Source organism: Phocoena sinus, chromosome 11 (genome assembly GCF_008692025.1).
Source record: "Phocoena sinus isolate mPhoSin1 chromosome 11, mPhoSin1.pri, whole genome shotgun sequence".
Classification (NCBI taxonomy): domain Eukaryota; kingdom Metazoa; phylum Chordata; class Mammalia; order Artiodactyla; family Phocoenidae; genus Phocoena; species Phocoena sinus.
Window position 1 is genome coordinate 62,799,526 of NC_045773.1, and position 20,480 is coordinate 62,820,005.

Sequence of the window (20,480 nt, forward strand, 5' to 3'; positions counted from 1 at the left end):
TTGGATTGAAAGAATCAACATTGCGAAAATGACTCTACTACCCAAAGCAATCTACAGATTCAATGCAATCCCTGTCAAACTACCACTGGCATTTTTCACAGAACTAGGACAAAAAAATCTCACAATTTGTATGGAAACACAAAAGATCCCGAATAGCAAAAGCAATCTGGAGAAGGAAAATCGGAGCTGGAGGAATAAAGCTCCCTGACTTCAGACTATACTACAAAGCTGCCGTAATCAACACAGTATGGTACTGGCACAAAGAAAACGAAATATAGATCAATGGAACAGGATAGAAAGCTCAGAGGTAAACCCACACACATATGGTCACCTTATCTTTGATAAAGGAGGCAAGAATATACAATGGAGAAAAGACAGCCTCTTCAATAAGTGGTGCTGGGAAAACTGGACAGCTACATGTAAAAGGATGAAATTAGAACACTCCCTAACAACATACACAAAAATAAACTCAAAATGGATTAAAGACCTAAATGTAAGGCCAGACACTATCAGACTCTTAGAGGAAAACATAGGCAGAACATTCTATGACATAAATCACAGCAAGATCCTTTTTTTTTTTTTTTTTTTTTTTTTACAGTACGCGGGCCTCTCACTGCTGTGGCCTCTCCCATTGCGGAGCACAGCTCCGGACATGCAGGCTCAGCGGCCATGGCTCACGGGCCCAGCTGCTCCGCGGCACATGGGATTCTCCCGGACCGGGGCATGAACCCACGTCCCCTGCATTGGCAGGCGGACTCCCAACCACTGCGCCACCAGGGAAGCCCCAGCAAGATCCTTTTTGACCCACCTCCTAGAGAAATCGAAATAAAAACAAAAATAAACAAGTGGGACCTAATGAAACTTAAAAGCTTTTGCACAGCAAAGGAAACCATAAACAAGACGAAAAGACAACCCTCAGAACGAGATAAAATATTTGCAAATGAAGCAACTGACAAAGGATTAATCTCCAAAATTTACAAGCAGCTCATGCAGCTCAATATCAAAAAAACAAACAACCCAATCCAAAAAATGGGCTGAAGACCTAAATAGACATTTCTCCAAAGAAGAGATTGCCAACAGACACATGAAAGAATGTTCAACGTCATTAATCATTAGAGAAATGCAAATCAAAACTACAATGAGATATCATCTCACACCAGTCAGAATGGCCATCATCAAAAAATCTACAAACAATAAATGCTGGAGAGGGTGTGGAGAAAAGGGAACCCTCTTGCACTGTTGGTGGGAATATAAATTGATACAGCCACTATGGAGAACAGTATGGAGGTTCCTTAGTAAACTAAAAATAGAACTACCATACGACCCAGCAATCCCACTACTGGGCATATACCCCTGAGAAAACCATAATTCAAAAAGAGTCATGTACCACAATGTTCATTGCAGCTCTGTTTACAATAGCCGGGACATGGAAGCAATCTAAGTGTCCATCAATAGATGAATGTATAAAGAAGATGTGGCACATATATACAATGGAATATTACTCAGCCATAAAAGGAAACGAAATTGAGTTATTTGTAGTGAGGTGGATGTACCTAGAGTCTGTCATACAGAGTGAAGTCAGTCAGAAAGAGAAAAACAAATACTGTATGCTAACACATATATACGGAATCTAAGGGGAAAAAATGGTCATGAAGAACCTAGGGGCAAGACAGGAATAAAGACGCAGAACTACTAAAGAATGGGCTTGAGTATATGGGGAAGGGGAAGGGGAAGCTGGGACAAAGTGAGAGAGTGGCATGGACATATATACACTACCAAATGTAAAACAGATAGCTAGTGGGAAGCAGCCACATAGCACAGGGAGATGAGCTCAGTGCTTTGTGACCTCCTGGAGGGGTGGGATAGGGAGGGCAGGAGGGAGGGAGACGCAAGAGGGACGAGATATGGGGATATATGTATATGTATAACTGATTCACTTCCTTATATAGCAGAAAGTAACACACCATTGTAAAGCAATTATACTCCAATAAAGATGTTAGAAAAAAAAGATTTCAGGATGGAGCCGTCCCCATCAAGGCAACCTGGTCAATTCCACTCCAGCATCTCTGCATATCTTTCAGCAGTACCGAGTAAAGGACACGCTGCTGAGAAGTGATGCATTTGGGGGACCTGAATGCAATTCTGTCTACTTCGGAGGCCAGGCTCTTAACCACAGGCCAAGAGAAACTCCACATGCATTTATCAGCTGCTTTAGTCAACACGTGGCATTATAGAGATGAAAGAAAGCATCCGGTACTTCTAATACTTTTACATATGTGACCAAAGATTAGACACTGAGATGCAAATTGAGAATGACTGGTCTTTAATCCTCCGACTTCTAATAATGATATCAGCAGATTACTATACAACAGATACTGGTGCAAGCGCTTTCCAAGGATTAACTTTTATGGATGAGAAAATGGAGGCACAGAGAGGGGACCTGAACAAGGTCTTCCACAACTGGGAAGGGGCAGAGCCAAGATTCACCAGGGAATCTGCGTTTTTAATCACCATCTTAACCCTTGAGTTTGTGAAGTCAACTTTGTGAATAGGTAATACATGAACCTACATGTATGTAAAATAAAGTATTCAGTAATAAGTTTCCCCCTACTTCTGTCTTTCACCTATCTGGTTTCCTACCACCTAGACCCTCTCACTAGAAATAACCCTTTTTGTTAGATATTTATGTGTTCACCCAGAGTTGCCTTTTATGCAGAGACAAACAGGTATGAATATATGGGCTTAACTCCTTTTTTTCACACAAAAGGTAGCATCCTATACAGAGCAGATATTTGTCTCCTTTCTTACCTGTACACCCCAGTATTTTTTTAATTGCATAGTATCTCTCTATTTATACAGACCTTAATTTTTTTAACCACTCCCCTAGTAACAGATATTTTACCCTTCAATTTTAATTTCTGGCAAATTAAATTTCTATGTGATACCATCAGTGGTATCTATGTGATACCACTATGACGACCATGAGGTCATCATCAGTGACCTCATCCTCCTCCTACAGAAACCACTATCTTCTATCCTCCCTTCACTCCCACCGTTTTTACCACCAAATGGGGCTTAAAAAAAGAAAAGAAAGACAAACACCTAACAAGCTCCTGCAGAAAAGAGTGTGCACAGAAGGCTTTCTTTCCAGAACACTGATCTTAATGTTCTACACGGTCCCTGAGAGCAGGCACAAGAGTTATACTCTTCTGTAAGCCAGAATGTAGGCCAACTATATTTTTAGGATTCTATTTCAGGGACTGGATGAGGGGTTACTTTAAAAAAATTTACATCTGTTCTCCACTATATTTCAAAAATTCCTTTCTAAACCACTTGGATTTTTTTTTCCATTTCGGTGGCCAACATCATTAAGAAAGTAAAGAATAAAATAAATTAAGGTGCCCCGAGTAAACAAATGGCAGTACAGTATTAAACCATTAAAATATAAAATCTGTAAACATTTACGGCAATAACATTTGACTGGAATGGGGGAGAAACACACATTCATAGTGTTTCTGCTTTTTTAATACCAGATTCGTATTTAAGAAATCTCTAGTTACAAACTTCCTTACGGTGGCTTTGCTCTAGAAATTTTTCTAAAGATTGTTCATTTTGTCTTTGGAACAACAAATATTTTACAGAAATTTCTGGGCCTCAAAAAAAAAAAAAAAAACCAAGACCATTAAATACAGTAACAGTTTTCAAAAAGATTGGTTCCTCTCAGGCAGCACGTACTAACAGGTCATCATTCCCAAGGGCAGCAGACACAAAATCACCACCACACACTTGACTTCAATCTGCCAGAGAACCCAGGGCTTATCTGCTTCTTCCACTTCTATTAGCATATGGTGACAATCAAATCTTTATTGATAATAACCATTTAGTGACTGACCACTGGGTTTCGGGCACCATGCCAGTCCATTGCTTATATTTCTTCTTCTTAAAGAATGCTCTTTTTCCAGGAGAAAATTTAATTAAACAGAGTAGAGATGTCTAGACATATTGAGGCTAACTTAACTTTTTTTGGTTTTTCCTGATGGCACCAGTTTCTTTAATGGCAAAGGATATGGAATCTCATGGAGCCAGATACACAAAGTCAAGACACAGCAGCTCCCGATGGAGGCAGAGCCTCCCCAGATTCTCAAAATCCTCCACAAGTTCCCGATGGGGCTTCTATATCCTCCCTACCCCGCCCCCACCCCTCCACAACACCTGGACCTTTTGGAGGCTCTGGCTGTGCAGACCTGCTGATCAACAGGTGCCAGTAACTGAGACAAAACGACTTCAGCACATTGCCTGTAAGCCTACCTCAGGGAGGAGTGCCTGTAAGAATAAACCTAGGTCCATTTCCCAGGTATAGCATCATCCCTCGGCAGCACCAGGCTCAAGTTTGCCTAACGTCCATTCTTTTTATTTTTTTCATTGAGATACATTTCACATACTACAATATCCACCTTTACAATGTGTACTATTCAGTGGTTTTCAGTATATTCATAAGGCTGTACAAACATCACCGCTACCTAATTCCAGAAAATTTCCATCATCCAAAAAGAAACTTCAGACCCATCAGAAGCCATTCCTTATCCGCACCCTGTTCCCCTCACCCTGGCCCACCCGACCCCTGCCCCTGGCAACCACTAATTTAATTTCTGTCTCTACGGATTTACCTATACTGGACATTTCATATAAATGGAATCGTACAACATGTGGCCTTTTCTGTCTGACTTCCTTACTTAACATGTTTTCTAGGTTTATCCACATTGTAGCATGTGTCAGTACCTCACTACTTTTTTTTTTTTTTTTTTTTTTTTTTCGGTATGCAGGCCTCTCACTGCTGTGGCCTCTCCTGCTGCAGAGCACAGGCTCCGGACATGCAGGCCCAGTGGCCATGGCTCACGGGCCCAGCCACTCGGCGGCATGTGGGATCTTCCCGGACCAGGGCACGAACCCGTGTTCCCCGCATTGGCAGGCAGACTCTCAACCACTGCGCCACCAGGGGAGCCCCCTCACTACTTTTTATGGCTGAATAATATTTCATTACATAGACATAAGAACATTTTGTTTATCAGTTCATCACTGATGAAAATTTGAGTTGTTTCTGCCTTTTGGCTATTATGAATGATGCTGCTATGAACATCTATGCACACATTTTTTATAGACATATGTTTTCTTTTTTTTAATATAAATTAATTTATTTACTTTTGGCTGCACTGGGTCTTTGTTGCTGCACTCGGGCTTTCTTTAGTTGCGTCGAGTGGGGTCTACTCTTTGTTGCGGTGTGCGGGCTTCTCAATGCAGTAGCTTCTCTTGTTGTGGAGCACGGGCTCTAGGCGTGCGGGTTTCAGTAGTTGTGGCACATGGGCTCCAGTAGTTGTGGCACACAGGCTCAGTAGTTGTGGCACACAGGCTTAGTTGCTCTGCGGCATGTGGGATCTTCCCGGACCAGGGCTCGAACCCGTGTCCACTGCGTTGGGGACATATGTTTTCCCCATATGAAAACATATGTTTCATATGTTTTCAATTATCTTGGGTAAACATAACAAGGAGTGGAACTGCTGGGTCATATAGTAACTATGTTGAACTTTTTGAGGAAGGACCTGCTCCCTCAGATGAGGGGCTGCATCTTTTTTACTGAAGTATAGTTGATTTATAATATTGTGTTAGTTTCAGGTGTACAGCAAAATGATTCAGTTATATATATATATACACTTTTTTCAGATTCTTTTCTATTATAAGTTATTACAAGATATTGAATATAGTTCCCTGGGCTATACAGTAGGTCCTTGTTGTTTATCTATTTTATATATAGTAGTGTGTGTCTGTTAATCCCAATCCCCTAATTTACCCCTCACCACCTTTCCCCTTTGGTAACCATAAGTTTGTTTTCTATGCCTGCAAGAGTGTTTCTGTTTTCTAAATAAGTTCATCCGTATTATTTTTTAGATTCCACATATAAGTGATATCATATATTTGTCTTTCTCTGTCTAGCTTACTTCACTTAGTATGATAATCTCTAGGTCCATCCATGTTGCTATAAATGGCATTATTTCATGCTTTTTTATGGCTGAGTAATATCCCATTGTATATATATATACCCCATCTTCTTTATCCATTTATCTGTCAATGGACATTTAGGTTACTTCCATGTCTTGGCTATTGTATTAAATAGTGCTGCTATGAACACTGGGGTGCATGTATCTTTTCGAATTAAGAGTTTTCTCCAGATTCATACCCAGGAGTGGGACTGCTGGATCATACAGTAAACCTTTTTTTAGTTTTTTAAGGAGCCTCCATACTGTTTTCCATAGTGGCTCCACCAATTTACATTCCCTAAGCTGCATCATTTAAAATTCCCACCAATAATGTATGAGGGTTTCAATTTTTCTACCAACATTCATTCATCTTTTTGATGACAGTCATCTAATGGGTGTGAAGTGGTGTATCATTGTGGTTTTGATTTGCATCTATCTGATGACTAATGATGTTGAGCATCTTTACATGTGCTTATTGGCCATCTGTATATCTTCTTTGGACAAATTATTCAAATTCTTTGCCTCTTTTTAACTGGGTTATTTGTCTTTTTAGTGTTGAGTGGTAAGAGTTCTTTATGTATTCTAGATATATGATTTGCAAATATTTTCTCCCACTTGTAAGTTGTCTTTTCACTTTGTTGATAGTATCCTTTGATGCAAGAAAGCCTTTGATTTTGATGAAATCCAATTTACCCATGTTTTCTTTTGTTGTTCAGACTTTTCATGTCATAATCTAAGAAGCCAATGACTAATCCAATGTCACAAAGATTTACCCCTATGTTTTCCTATCAAAGATTTAACTCTTACATTTAGGTCTCTGCTCTATTTAGAGTTAATTTTTGTATGTGGTGTGAGGTAGGGGTGTGACTTCATTCTTTTGCATGCTGATGGATATTTAGTTGTCCCAACAGCATGTGTTGAAAAGACTATTTGTCCTCAGGCTTCCCTGGTGGCGCAAGTGGTTGAGAGTCCACCTGCCGATGCAGGGGACATGGGTTCGGGCCCCGGCCCAGGAAGATCCCACATGCCGCGGAGTGGCTGGGCCCGTAAGCCATGGCCGCTGAGCCTGCGCGTCCGGAGCCTGTGCTCTGCGATGGGTGAGGCCACAACAGTGAGAGGCCCGCGTACCACACACACACACAAAAAGAAACTATTTGTCCTCATTGAATTGTTTTGGCACTCTTGTCAAAATTGGTTAACCATAAATGCAAGGGTTTATTTCTGAATTTCCAATTCTATTCCATTGATCTGTATGTCTGTTCTTATGCCAGTACCACATAGTCTTGATTGCTGTAGCTTTGCAGTTACGTTTTGAAATCTGGAAGCATGACTCCTCCAACTTTGCTCTTCTTCTTTAAGGCTGCTTTGGCTATCCTGAGTCTCTCATATTTCCATATGAATTTTAGGATCAACTCATCAATTCCTACAGAAAAGCCAGCTAGGATTTTGATGGGGATTGAGTTGATCTGTAGATTAATTTGGGGAGTACTGTTATCTTAACAATATTAAGTCTTCTAATCCATAAACACAGGATGTCTTCCCATTTATTTAGGTCATTTTTAACTTCTTTGAACAATGTTTTGTAGTTTGCAGTGCACATGTCTTACATTTCTTCTGTTAAATTTATTCCTAAGTATTCCATTCATTTTGGTGCTTTATAAGTGGAATTGTTTTCTTAATTTCATCCTGGATTGTTCAGTGCTATTATATAGAAATACAACTGATTTTTGTACATTCATCTTGTATCCTATAACCTTGCTGAATTCATTTATTAGCTCTAATAGTTTCCTGTGGATTCCTTAGGATTCTCTATATACAATATCATGTCTGTCTGCAGGCTACCTCACTTTTGATAAGCAAAAAAATGCAGTTTGTGATTTACTTGAGTAGAAATTGATACAACTGGTCTCAAGAAAACTATTTTCACTATCAACAAGCTCTTTTGAGAGAAAAATTCATTCACACTTCGTACCAACGTTTGAAAACTCTTTAAAGCAAAATTATCCTTTCGGGCTTGACCGGTAGAATCTTCCAGGTGTGTTTAGCAATAGTAAAAAGTCATTGGCACTTGGCACTGTTTTCAAGGGTCTATCTGAAAAATCCGTTCTATTCGGACAGTTTTCTTAAAGCCCATCCCGGACTTGGAACTCTACTCTCGAAGGTCCTATGAAGGTCTCCCTCCTTCTCCACCGCTGCCCTTCTGTGCTAAGTGTCACCTTCGATGATAAAGTCCTTTACTTAACTTTACCCCAACTTTTTCTAAGAGGGATTTAAAGAGGTCTTTAAAAAGTGCAAATATGTAAAAAGTTTCATGAATGAGAAAATGAGGGCCGGGCAAAGGAGGAGGAAACTAGTGTGCTCAGTGGGGCACCTGCAGCAAAGGAAATGCAGCTTTTTCCAGGGAGAAACCAAGTTCAAACCCCCGCTCTACCACCCACCAGCGACACACACACACACACACACACACACACACACACACACATACACACACACACACACGGGCAGATTACTTACCCCCATTTTACAGACAAAGCTAATGAAACTAGGGATGGTTCATGCTAACCTGTGAGTAGGGTGCTGTAACAGGACAGGTGTGCCCATCAGAGCACCGCCCCGCCTCCCCCCACCCACTGTGCATGCCACACAGCACCTCTGCTCCCAGGCCTACAGGTCCTTTCATCCCATGGAAACTAACACAGCTGCTCTCGCTGATCGTGGGAACCAGCTCTGAGCTTTCTGGCAACAAAAGCAGAAAGGGAAATGTGATAAATGTCAGAACTGTTATTAAAAGGAAGACGCTTACAGTTCTCCCGGTGAGGCATTTTTCCCCCTAAAAATAAATATTTTAAAAATCTCTCCCTAGTGGCTCCTTATATGGGGGAAATTAAGCAATATTAATGGATAATAATTATTCTTCAGTAGAAGATTTCAGGGCAATGGAAGCAGATTCTTTTCATAGTTGTTTCTTTATGTCAATCTTTTATAGAACCTATGTAGCATTTAGCCCAAAAAGTGACCGTGGAGGAACAGGTTAACGAGGTCCCAACACAAAGCATCTGGAACCTAACTGGATCATCTACGATGTCAGCTTGGAAACCAGCAGCATGCAGGAGGTAACACTGTGCACCTCGTCCCACGAACTTGTTCAGTGTGTCAGAGCCATGGCAGGGTCAGTAGAGACACAAAGAGGGTCTCAGACCCAGAGCCCCATGGCTACAGGAGACAAGGTGGCCTGGGTGCACACGCTAACAGACACACACACACACACACACACAATCAAACACTGAACTAGCCTTCTGTGCGCAAAGCACTCAAGGGCTGATTGTGTGCGCGATGTGGGGGGAGGGGAGGGGCGGTCAGGGAATCTGAGTCTGGGATCTATTTCACCTCTTCCAATCACTGGAGAAGGTTTCATGAAAGAGGCAGAATTTCAACCATTAGATGGGGAAAAACCTCAGCCAGTTTGTAAAGAGAGGAGGCAGGTAAAGAATTTTGAAGTTCACTTTCATAAAAGGCTTTGAAGCTCTCTGCTTGGTTTGAGCAGAGCTCAGCGGGATCTATAACCCAGTGAAAACTCCCCAATGCATGCTGCTACAATAAACAAGCACCACCAAGCATCTGAAACAGGGGTCTCCAAACTTCAAGTGAAACACATATACAGCAGACTTTTTAAATGAAAATATTATATGTAACACTGATACAAAAAAAAAAAAAAACTTTAAAGCTAATAGCAGAGCTGTGCTGGTGCAAACAGGGACCAGCAGAGACCACAAACCAGGGCACTTGTCCACACTCTCCACAACTCCCGGCAGACGCCTCCCAGGAACACCTAGGGGCCCAACAAGGCAGAGTTTGAGAACCACTGGTCTCTGGCTTAAGGGACTCCCAAACAGTCTGCTCTAGAGTGGTGGTCCCCACACATTTAAGAGTAAACCTTCATAATCCTTCTATTTATTTAAAAATATATATATAGACGCACTATGTGCCATTATATTGTACACATTATAAAATATATAAAACCAAAAAACTTTAAGTAGAAGATAAAACAAAAGAAAAAATATTTTTAAATATTTTACTAAAGATACAAAAATCTTTCTGGCTCTCATTAGTGAAAGCAATGAGACTGAAAATACTGTATTATGTAGTAAATCTTTTGTTTTACATTTGGGAACAAAACTGATTCTAAATGATTTGTTTTGATACTTGTTTAATGGCTGTAACAGGTGAAAAAGACACCTCGCAAAGTTACACTGATCCAAGAACTGCGTCATCAGCTGCACTTATTAAATCACCCTAGGACCAATTTTTTCAAATTTCTTCTGATTATGGAAAGGTCTTTGCTGAAATTCAGCTGATAAATTCCCATCTTCCCCAACATCAAACACTTGCTCACAAAGACTAATCAGAAGGTGTATTTTTCTATTGTTAACAAAGGGGTTTTAAAACACCCATTGAAGGTGAGTTTGTTTCCCGCTCTTTGTTAGGTATCACCTTTCCTTTGAAGGACCAAGTAATGTACTCACGGGCCATCACAGAAAAGAGTCAGCAAATTTGAGACACTTCTATTCTAGTGAAAGAAAAATGTGTGCTTTTGCACGAAGTAGCCCGTATAACTCTCTGTGGTTCAAAAGATTTTCCTGATCATTTCTCATCTTGCCACAAGTATTATAAAGATTCTACTACCTGAGAGACTCGCTTTATCGAGGTAACTGCACTGACGGTTACCTGGCACGTAGCCGCGCCCTGTAGGACATGCACCACCTGGGCGATGCTGGCTGCTGCTCATCACCAACAGCTGATGCTGCAGACTCCCAAGCACCCAAACAGTGCACTCAGCAATTCCGACGGCAGCAAGCTACTGCTCACTGAGGCAAACTCACAGGACCTCTGCACGCCTGTCGAGGACAGTGCATCTTTGCAAAGCGGTGACAAATGCCCAGGACGTTGAAAAGGAAATGCCGTGGTATTTTGAGAAGCTGGGCAGGTGCCCATCGGGTAACCCACCTCCCAGAGCACAGATCTGGGGATGTTTAAGAAGGAAATACAAATATTCAGTCTTTCAATGTATACTATTACTTTTTCGAACAGCTGCCAGGTTGTTAGGACAAAAATGCTTATCAAGTTGTCTGGACCTGACTACTTAAAAAATGGACTGTTAGGTGTCACTAGGGGAATGAGGAGAAAGTCGCTGAGCCCCTCAGGGCCGCGTGAGGTGGCTGTCCTACGGTGATGGGGGTGGAGTGGGGGAAAAGCAGGCCTGGGGCCAGGAGCGCCGGACTCCAGCTCCAACTCTGCCATCAACGCCCGAATGCTCTTCAAACTGCCGTCAGCGAATCACACGGGATGGAAGAGGGTGCCCTCAGCTCCGAGGCCCTGCAAGGCTGCCTGTCCTAAAGGCTGGGCTCTCTCCTCCAGGCGGGACACGCCTACCCGATCCTGGAGAAACCCACAGTCCTCCCAGTTAAGGCCACGTGCCGTGCCAGGTGCCGAAAGGAGACACCGAGATCCCATCGTCAACTGAGGCTCAAAAGGCCAATGCTGAGGTAGCTGCCCCATCTGACCAAACAGGCAGGGTTAATTTATGCCCAAACCTCCACTTCAGAATCCACAGAGACAACAGTGAGTATCCGTCATGCAAGTGGCCATTCGATGTCATTTTCGTATTTTTTGTAATACCCGATCTTTGTGCCTTGTTCACGATACCATACTGTCTCTGAGAAGTATTCTGGTTACTAAATATTTGGTTAAATGCTCCAGAGAACCATGTGGGAATCTTCGGGAAACTGAAGAGTCCCTCCCAAGAGGAAAGTTGGTAAGTGTCAAACAACAATTTGTTTAAAGTACAGTATGCTCATGCAAACAGGAGATCTCCTGGACAGTCACCAACTCAGCCGTTTCAAGTGCCTTTTCAGCACCGTCCAGGGCACAAGAGGGGTCCAGTCTTCCCCAGGGAGGAGTCTCTCTCCGTTTCTTTCTACTAAGTGAGAACGGACACATAAACCCTAAGTCCAACAGGAAGAAACCATGGAGTCTCTTGCTACAGTAACAAAACCAGGAATAGGAAACTTCCTGTTTCCCATTAATTTTCACCAGCTGACCTAATAAAAATCAGTTGATTCACTCCTCTAACCAATATTCTTACTTTCTGGGTGATTATTCACCACACGGTTCAAGTTCAAAGTGGCATTTTATTTTGGAAACAAGCGGTATATATGAGGCTGTAATAATAACACAAGCTGATTAAATCTAAACTTGAAACAAAACAAAAAACTGCCCTTATTACTGATCAAAAAAGCAGATACACAAGAAACGCTGAACGTTGACAAAAACAAACATACATATTAACAGAAAAGTGGCATAAAGACTATCATAAATTATCCTGAAAGGATTGTTAAGTAACATTTTCCATAAAAACAATGCAGTAGGGAGTGAGAGGGAACTCTGGTTTAATAAGAACATATTTTCTCTCAAAGCATGAAACCTGTTTAAAAAGACACGAATGAGGGGATGGAAGGGGCAGCCATCAGGCCAGTGGGAGGCCGGGGAGAGTGGAGGAGGGTCTCAAGGGAATTAGATTCCAGAGACCCCGAGGGGCAGGAGGAGGGCAGCAGCAGTATTTCAGTGGCTATTATATTAATTAGAAACGTGAAACTTGACACAGCAAGAGTGCAGTGCATGAAATCCATGGCAAAACACTGTTAATTTCCTCCACAACCGGTACCATGAACTCAGGGACCCTCTTGTCTCTGTCCCTTCCTGAGAGCTAAGGGGCACAGTTCTTAATCAGCACATGTGCTGGCCCAGTGTCCGAGCATCAGCGTGAACCTCAGAGGAACAGAGACCTGCAGACGGAAACAGGGCAGCCAGCCGTCCTCCTCCTGCAAGGAGGGGACGCAGGGGACTTCAGATGTCTGGCAAGAGAACCTCTGCAGAACAGACCCAGATACACTGCAGTTCCCCAAAAGGCGAGCTTCTGTTTTATCTTAGAACTTAGGCAGGACAGGTAAGGACGAGAGAAATGCTTTACTGACGGCAGGACACACCGGTCCACCAGTGTCGGCTGGCCACGGTGGGCTTTTAAGTGGTCAAGCATGAGCCACCAGACTGCTTTAAGCCAATGCCTGTCCTGAAGGGATGGAGAAGACGAGCAGACCTACTAAGATAATTCCATCAATCAGTTCACCTGTGGGAATGTGCAAAAGAACACTGATTCACCAGCATACAGTTTCTCCACAGGATTTTATTTCTTGACATGGCTGTCCTCCCCGACCTCCGAGCCAGCATCGTGGACACGTGCCCGTCCCATCCCACCCCTCTCCCCAGCCCACCCCCCCACACACACACACACACCACGCCTTCTCTCCAGACACACCACCCTAACTCCCTGTTCCCAGGTCCACGGCACACAAACGCTGTCAGAGCTGCTGTTTAGGGCACATGCCCTATGTTTTCAATGAAATTACTAGGAGTAGTCGTTTCTGACAGTATTTAATAACCACCTATATAACACATGCTACTTCGCTTCAATTAACTACTCTGGAATCCATCGGTTTAGAGAAAACTTCAAAACAAATTAGGTTTTTCACTAGTAACAAGTAGCAGCATCCTTTTTAACCATTAAAATTTAGGGGCAACTGGATGCAAAAACGCAGAGGCTTTCTTGAGGGAGATATTGAAGACTGGCTAAACGGCTTTCTGAGGAGAAAAACAAGACCTGTAAAAGCGAAGGAAGCGGAGTTGATGATATAAACGCCCTTTCACCCTGTATACGCAAACTTCACATAAAAACTTACTTGCCAATATTTTCAGGCAGAGACTGCAGTGAGATGTCATTTACAGAAAGACATGTCAAATTCTGCAATTCGGGAAAGCTTTCTGGCAATCTGAAACAAAAAAAAAATGTAGTTATAGTTGAAAAAGAGAAGTGCATATATGGTGCATCCTAACATAAATATAAAGACTTCTTCTGTATGCTGACTGAAATAACCTCCTAAAATTACTTTATGTGTGGCACATTTGTCTTGTCTTTCTATTTATAAGGAAAAAAATAAGGACTTGGTCTACCTAGCAGCACAGGGGTATGATAAATACTTGCTGACAGGGTGATCCAGAAATAATTAGAGAGGAAAGATATTCAAGCTGTAAGAATAAAGGAGAAACAATGTTGTGAGCCTACCGAGTGTATGGCTATGAAAGAAAATGATACATAGTTCCTGAAGCTGAAAGTGCCTAAGAGTGAAAATACTTTATTGATTAACAGAAAATAGAAATTTTAGTCCACAATATTATAATAAAACACAAGACAGTTGCTTGATTTTTTTTTCTTCCTGTAGCTTATAATACCCAGAGCAAAGCTATGGATTACTTACAATTGATCAGCTGACAGCCAATTGCTACTTTCTTAATATTTTTCTTTTGATTTGATTTAATATGCCAATCATGTGAGATGATTATATGTTTCACAACGTTCTACACAAAGAGAAATTCTGTATACTTCCCTTAGACTACTGAAGAGCAAGGATTCAAAATAAAAGTATTATTTAAATACCTGCAAAGAAAGTTTACTTTCAATATTTCTATGGTTACTAGTATTTGGAGAGGAAAAATCACAAACTGCAAAAAAAATCTCATTGCATCTAAAATGCTTATACATGAATCTGCTAAGATGGAGAAAAGAACACATAACTCATTTTTTTGCAGGGGGTGGTGAGGACTTCTTGCCTTAGTGATAGTCTCTAGATTAGAATCTTTCATTTCTTTCCTCTTTCTAGGTTCCTTTTTTTTTTTTTTTTTTTTTTTTTTTTTTGCGGTACGCGGGCCTCTCACTGTTGTGGCCTCTCCCATTGCGGAGCACAGGCTCCAGACGCGCAGGCTCAGCGGCCATGGCTCACGGCCCAGCCGCCCCGTGGCATGTGGGATCTTCCTGGACCGGGGCACGAACCCGTGTCCCCTGCATCGGCAGGTGGACTCCCAACCACTGCACCACCAGGGAAGCCCCTCTAGGTTCCTTTTTTAAAAAACAATTCCTATGCTGTTTGACATCTAATACAGGTAATTCCAAACTTCAAAACCAAATGCAGGCCCCGAAAGATGAGAGTATTAACTAGGATTTTCATAATTGATGAAATACATTCTCAGGAATGGTTTGTATGAAGTTGCAACCTCTTCCATAGTGTAATAGAGCTAAGATTTTTTAAATTTATATTTCAAAAGATGCAACTTAACGGTTCTGAGTTTTTACCAGAAACTATACATAATTTTAAAACTAGCTAAAATGATCGTAAATATAAGGAAATTGTATCTTTAAATGGCTGATTTGCTTTTTTCACTGGCTCTTAACATTAAGAGCCAAACTAGTGATGTGACCCGATGAGAAAGGCCAGACTTAAGGTCGGGAGAGAGGAAAGCTAGTCTGAGCTGCTGCTCAGAGGCTGCATGATCTTGAAAGGTCATTTCACCTCTTGGAGCCTCAGTTTCTTCAGCCATAAAATCACTAGGCCACGCTGAATAATTTTTAAGGTCCCTTCAACTCACAGACATCGTCTTAATTCTTAAAAGAGCACACCTGCCAAATTAAAACGGCTTTCCTTTAAGAAACCTGCCAAAAACAAGTCCAGGGTGAAAACTGAGTAAGGCCTCATACGATGCAGTGTGTTCTGGTCAAGAGAGTTTTGAAATGATGATAAAGTCACATATCAGCAGACATTAGGGGAAAAACACTAAAGAAGTAGACAAGGGGATTAAGCAACTGAAGAGTTAACAAAAAAACTCCAGAGAAGCATAATATTTCCCAGCTGCCCAACCCTACGAGCTGCCTTGAGCACAAATAGCTCAGTTCAGTTCAACAAACACTGAGGGCTCACTCCATTCCAGAAAGTACAGTAGGGCTGCAGATAGAACCGTAAATGACAGAGGAATACATCTTGTTGGGGGGCCTTGGTCAAAGTGATCATTTACATGTAGGTTTCGAGTGTTGTGAGAAAAGTATGCAGAGAGGGGTTACAGGGCCCAGAGGAGGGGCCTTGGTGAGTCGTCAGGAAAGGCCTCCTGAAGAAATGTGATGCTCAGGCTGCATCTTAAAGGAGAGCGAAAGAGTTGGCACAGTCAAAACGAGGGGGAGTGAAATCAGAGACCTGGAGCCCTTTATTACAGAGGCCACAACATCAGACAAGGCAATTGAGGGCCATGCAGGTGGAAAGGCCGGCCAAGGTCAGACAGAGGGCGGGGGGGAGGCTGCACAGCACACCAGGAGCTCCCACTTGATCTTACAGGGACGGGGAGCTACAGAAAGGTTTGAGAAAGAGGGACAACCGTATGGATGATGGTTAAGAAAGAGGACGAGACGTGACAACGGTGGTGAGTTAGAAAGCTATCAGGCTAGAGCCTACTAGAGTACTATTTTTCATAAAAATAAACATTACTAGTAACATAATAACTAAAATTCAAAAGAGAAAAACCAGAATTGTTTTTAAGACATATTTATACTTCTTAAAAATAAGCAGATACGGGAAAAACAAAATGAAATAGGGCATTCCCCAGCACTCCATACCCAAGAAGATCCAAGCAATTTTGAGACAGAGGAGATGAATCCCAAATTTTAACTCAATCTCGATTTTTCTAGACACTTTAAAAAAAAACCAAAAAAAGGGAATGAAAAGGAAAGGAAGAGTACTTTCCTTTCTTCGAGGTTGCTTAAAGAGTCTTGAGAAATTTTATAAATGGGCCCACCTGGCCCAGAGAGACATCTAGAATGGACTCTGGAGGGCTGGTCCCTGCACTGCTGTTTGGGCATCAACTCAGTTACCCTGGCAACACAGGCGCCTGGAATCCACGGGTCAGTGGGCTCACAACTGAGCCAGGAGCCACAGGAGGGGCTCCTGACGTCCCCGTGTTCAAAAAGGGTACCCTTAGTACTATGGACAGAAAAGCAAGCAGAAAGATTACCTAGTCAGTGGGTTTCCGCTGAAGTCAGCGATCTGTAGTGCTTTACAGAATGAGATGCTCTCTGGAATTTCAGGAATATCTGCAGAAGGAAAGAAAATGTCTATCACTGACCACCACTGTTAACAGTTTTCATCATCCTCAAGATGGACCACAGTCGCAAGGGAATATCTACAAAGTACTAACTCCGCTCAAACATGGCATGGATTCCTAAAGTACTTTTCTACGTTTATTTTACATTTGCTTTCCTAATACAAGATATATTCTAAACAGAAGCACGTTCAAGAAAAACATAAAAAACAACCACCCCACCAAGTCCCATCACCTCATCAAAACTCACTGAGGGCATTCGGTTGGTAATTCCCTGTAGGCTTTATTTCCCCTATGTTTTCATATGGTTATATCAGTACAAAGTATTCTAAAGTATGCATTTTAAAATTATGGAATTTCTTCTGATTATAGGCATATTTGGAAAATACAGAAAACTCCAGTGAAGAATAAAAAACCACCGACATTCCCATCACCCAGAGACAATATTTTATTCTGATGTATGTTTTTAATTGTCAGATACACATACAGAGTGTGTGTATAAATAGATCATATTTCAAAATACTAGGTTCATGCTTCACTTTATGTTATTTTACAAACTTTTCCCCCTGTCATTATTTTTCCAAATAGTTTCCCATTCTTAGTGGCACAAAAGCCCACTGCACACATTTTCATATTTCATGTAACCAATCCCCAGTCGTTGGACATTTAGGTTGTTTCCAAGTTCCTAACATTATAATTATATTTATGTCCATTTCTGGTTACTTCCTTAGGCTAAGCTCCCAGAGTGTAATCACTGTGTCAGAGGCACTAACACCTCTGCAGCACTTGACAGATACTGCTAAACTGCCTTCGAGGGGGCAAGGTACGCCTTTATACTTCCACCACCCGATTCAACATCTTTCCCTTCTTCCTTTCTTTCTCTTACTTTTGAAAAACTGCCCATGTTATTGGTAAAATAGTCTGGCAACATTTTCTTTTATATTCCTTTGATTACTAATGAGGCTGAATGTTTTTCCCCACGTTTACCTGCCACTAAACATTGCGATTCTTGAAATGACCAAAAATGCTATTTTAAATTCCTCTTTCCCTTGGTTTAAACCCTGAGGTTACAGCTTTAAGGGCTGGAAAAGGTTAGTTCATAGCATTTAATTTCAAGAATACATTTATTTTGGATGTACTAACGTTAAGAAGAGCTAAAATAGAAAAGGCTCTCTTGATCCCATGCCATTTCTTCCACCAGCTCGACAAAGGCAAGCAGAGCCAAAACATACCAAATATTTCTAAATTGGGGGTGAAAAGGAGACGGGAGAAATAAAGGGAAAAATGGATGCCCTGCTCCAACACCACAAAGTAATCAGAAGCTACATAAGAGCTCCAAGTACAAATTTAAAAGCTGCAAATATTTAAATTTGTGGTAACATTTGCCTCACACAATTCTCTGCCTTTCATGGTCGTATAAGGTAGAGAAGAATATATACTATTAATGATCCTAGTTTCATAAATATGATAGCAGTATATACATATATATACACATACACACACACACATATATACACAAACATACATACATGTGTACACATACATGTGTGTGTGTATACATACATGTTGTGTGCATATGTACACATACATACACACTATATATGTGTGTGTGTATATATATATATATATATGGCTTATCCACATTAAGAATGAACTAGTGAATATAACAAAAAAGAGGTGGACTCACAGCTATAGAGAACAAGCTAGTGGTCACCAGTTGGGTGGGGGGCAGTATAGAGGGAGGGGAGCAGGAGGTACAAACTATTAGGTATAAAATAAGCTACAAGGATATATTGTACAACCCAGGGAATATAGCCAATATTTTATAATAACTATAAGTGGAGCTTAAGCTTTAAAAACTGTGAATAACTATATTGTACACCTATAACTTAATACAATATTGTACATCAAGTGCTAGGGAAGATCAAGCTGACACCCACACACACACACTGTACAGCAGCTTTCTGCTTGATCTGAGGAAAAGATCAAGAAACAGAGAAAGCGGAAAAGCACATCAATTTGGTAGAAGTCTTTAATATTTCTCAGACCATCAGAAACATCCCTGAATCTCAGGAAGATGGGCCTACCAAGGAACACATGAACTCTGGTCGGGGCTGGTCTGGAGTCAGGGTATCTGAGGGTAACAACAGCAACTTCCAGAGAACACAGCTGGACCCAGTCCAGACAGAGCTGCCTTGTAGGAAGACATTCCATCCCTAGGCAAACCTGCTTGTACACAAGATCGGCAAACAGAACATAGGTCTCAACTCCAAAGACCATTTCTTTCTACCACACGCATGTTGCTAATTTAACTGAAAAGAAGGTATTTGCCTGTAAAAATAAGAGCTTTAGACAAGGAAGGCAACAGTGTGGCTAGAAGAGTCCTGCGTACTGGTTTGCTTTAAATTACTAAAAATATCAGAGCAGAAAACTAAGGAAGGGAACGTCTGTTCCTTCTTAAATACTTAGCTAAAATATCACACTCTCAGGGACACCTCCTTTGGGCCCCAAGATTCGGTTGGATCCCCGTGCTCTCAGGTTCCTGAAATCTGTTACAGTTTTAATTAAATAATTGTTTGGTGATGGTTAATCTCCCTTATTGAACTCTAGGCTCACTGGGAAGAAAGACCATGTGGGCCTTGTCTGTTGCTGTTTCCCCAAAGCTGACATAGTACAGTCGGCCTACAGGTTCCACATCTGGGAATTCAACCAACTGTGGATCAAAATATTAAAAAATTATTCCAGAAAGGTCCAAAAAAAGCAAAACTTCAATTTGCCTCATTGGGCAACTATTTACATAGTATTTAAATTGTATTTACAACTGTTTGCATTGTAATAGGTATTATAAGTAATCCAGAGGTGGTTTAAAGGATATGGGAAGATATGCAAAGTTATATGCAAATACTATGCCATTTTACATAAGGGATTTGAGCATCCTCGGATTTTGGTATTTTGTCCTCCACGGAGGCCGAGGGGTGACTGTACTAAGCTTAAACAGCCCACGGGTACTGAATGAATAAATGAGAAACTCACATTGTTAAACCTCTGCAAAGACAGTTGCTCTCTAATCTGAGTCATGAAATATCCCCTGTAGGGTGGGTATTATCTCTGTTTTACTAGTAAGAAAACTGCTTGGTCCCAGATCTCTTACAAGAGATAGTATAAAGCTTGCAGGTTATTCCCAGCTGCAATCCCCTTTAACTGTCTTCCAAGTGTTTTGCTCTGGACAAATGTGAGGTTTAAGACTAAACATATGAAAAACTATAGACAAAAACCACTTCTCAGTGAGGCCAAGGCTGACCACCAACCTCTTCCGCATTTATGAGGTCTGCACCCTCGGATAAACTATTTAACCTACCTGTGCCTAATTTCCTTATCTGTAAAATGGGTCATCAACAGATATTTTCAAATAATGCC

The 20,480-nt window shown here is 41.4% G+C and overlaps 1 protein-coding gene across 1 annotated transcript in view; it reads right to left on the reverse strand.

The window, feature by feature from the left end:
• The window catches only part of LRRC1 (leucine rich repeat containing 1), a 134,519-nt gene that overhangs the window by 45,279 nt on the left and 68,760 nt on the right, over positions 1–20,480 (reverse strand). Inside the window, 2 exon segments of the mRNA XM_032649811.1 lie at positions 13,826–13,915; positions 16,977–17,055. Coding sequence (XP_032505702.1) covers positions 13,826–13,915; positions 16,977–17,055 — 169 coding nt within the window.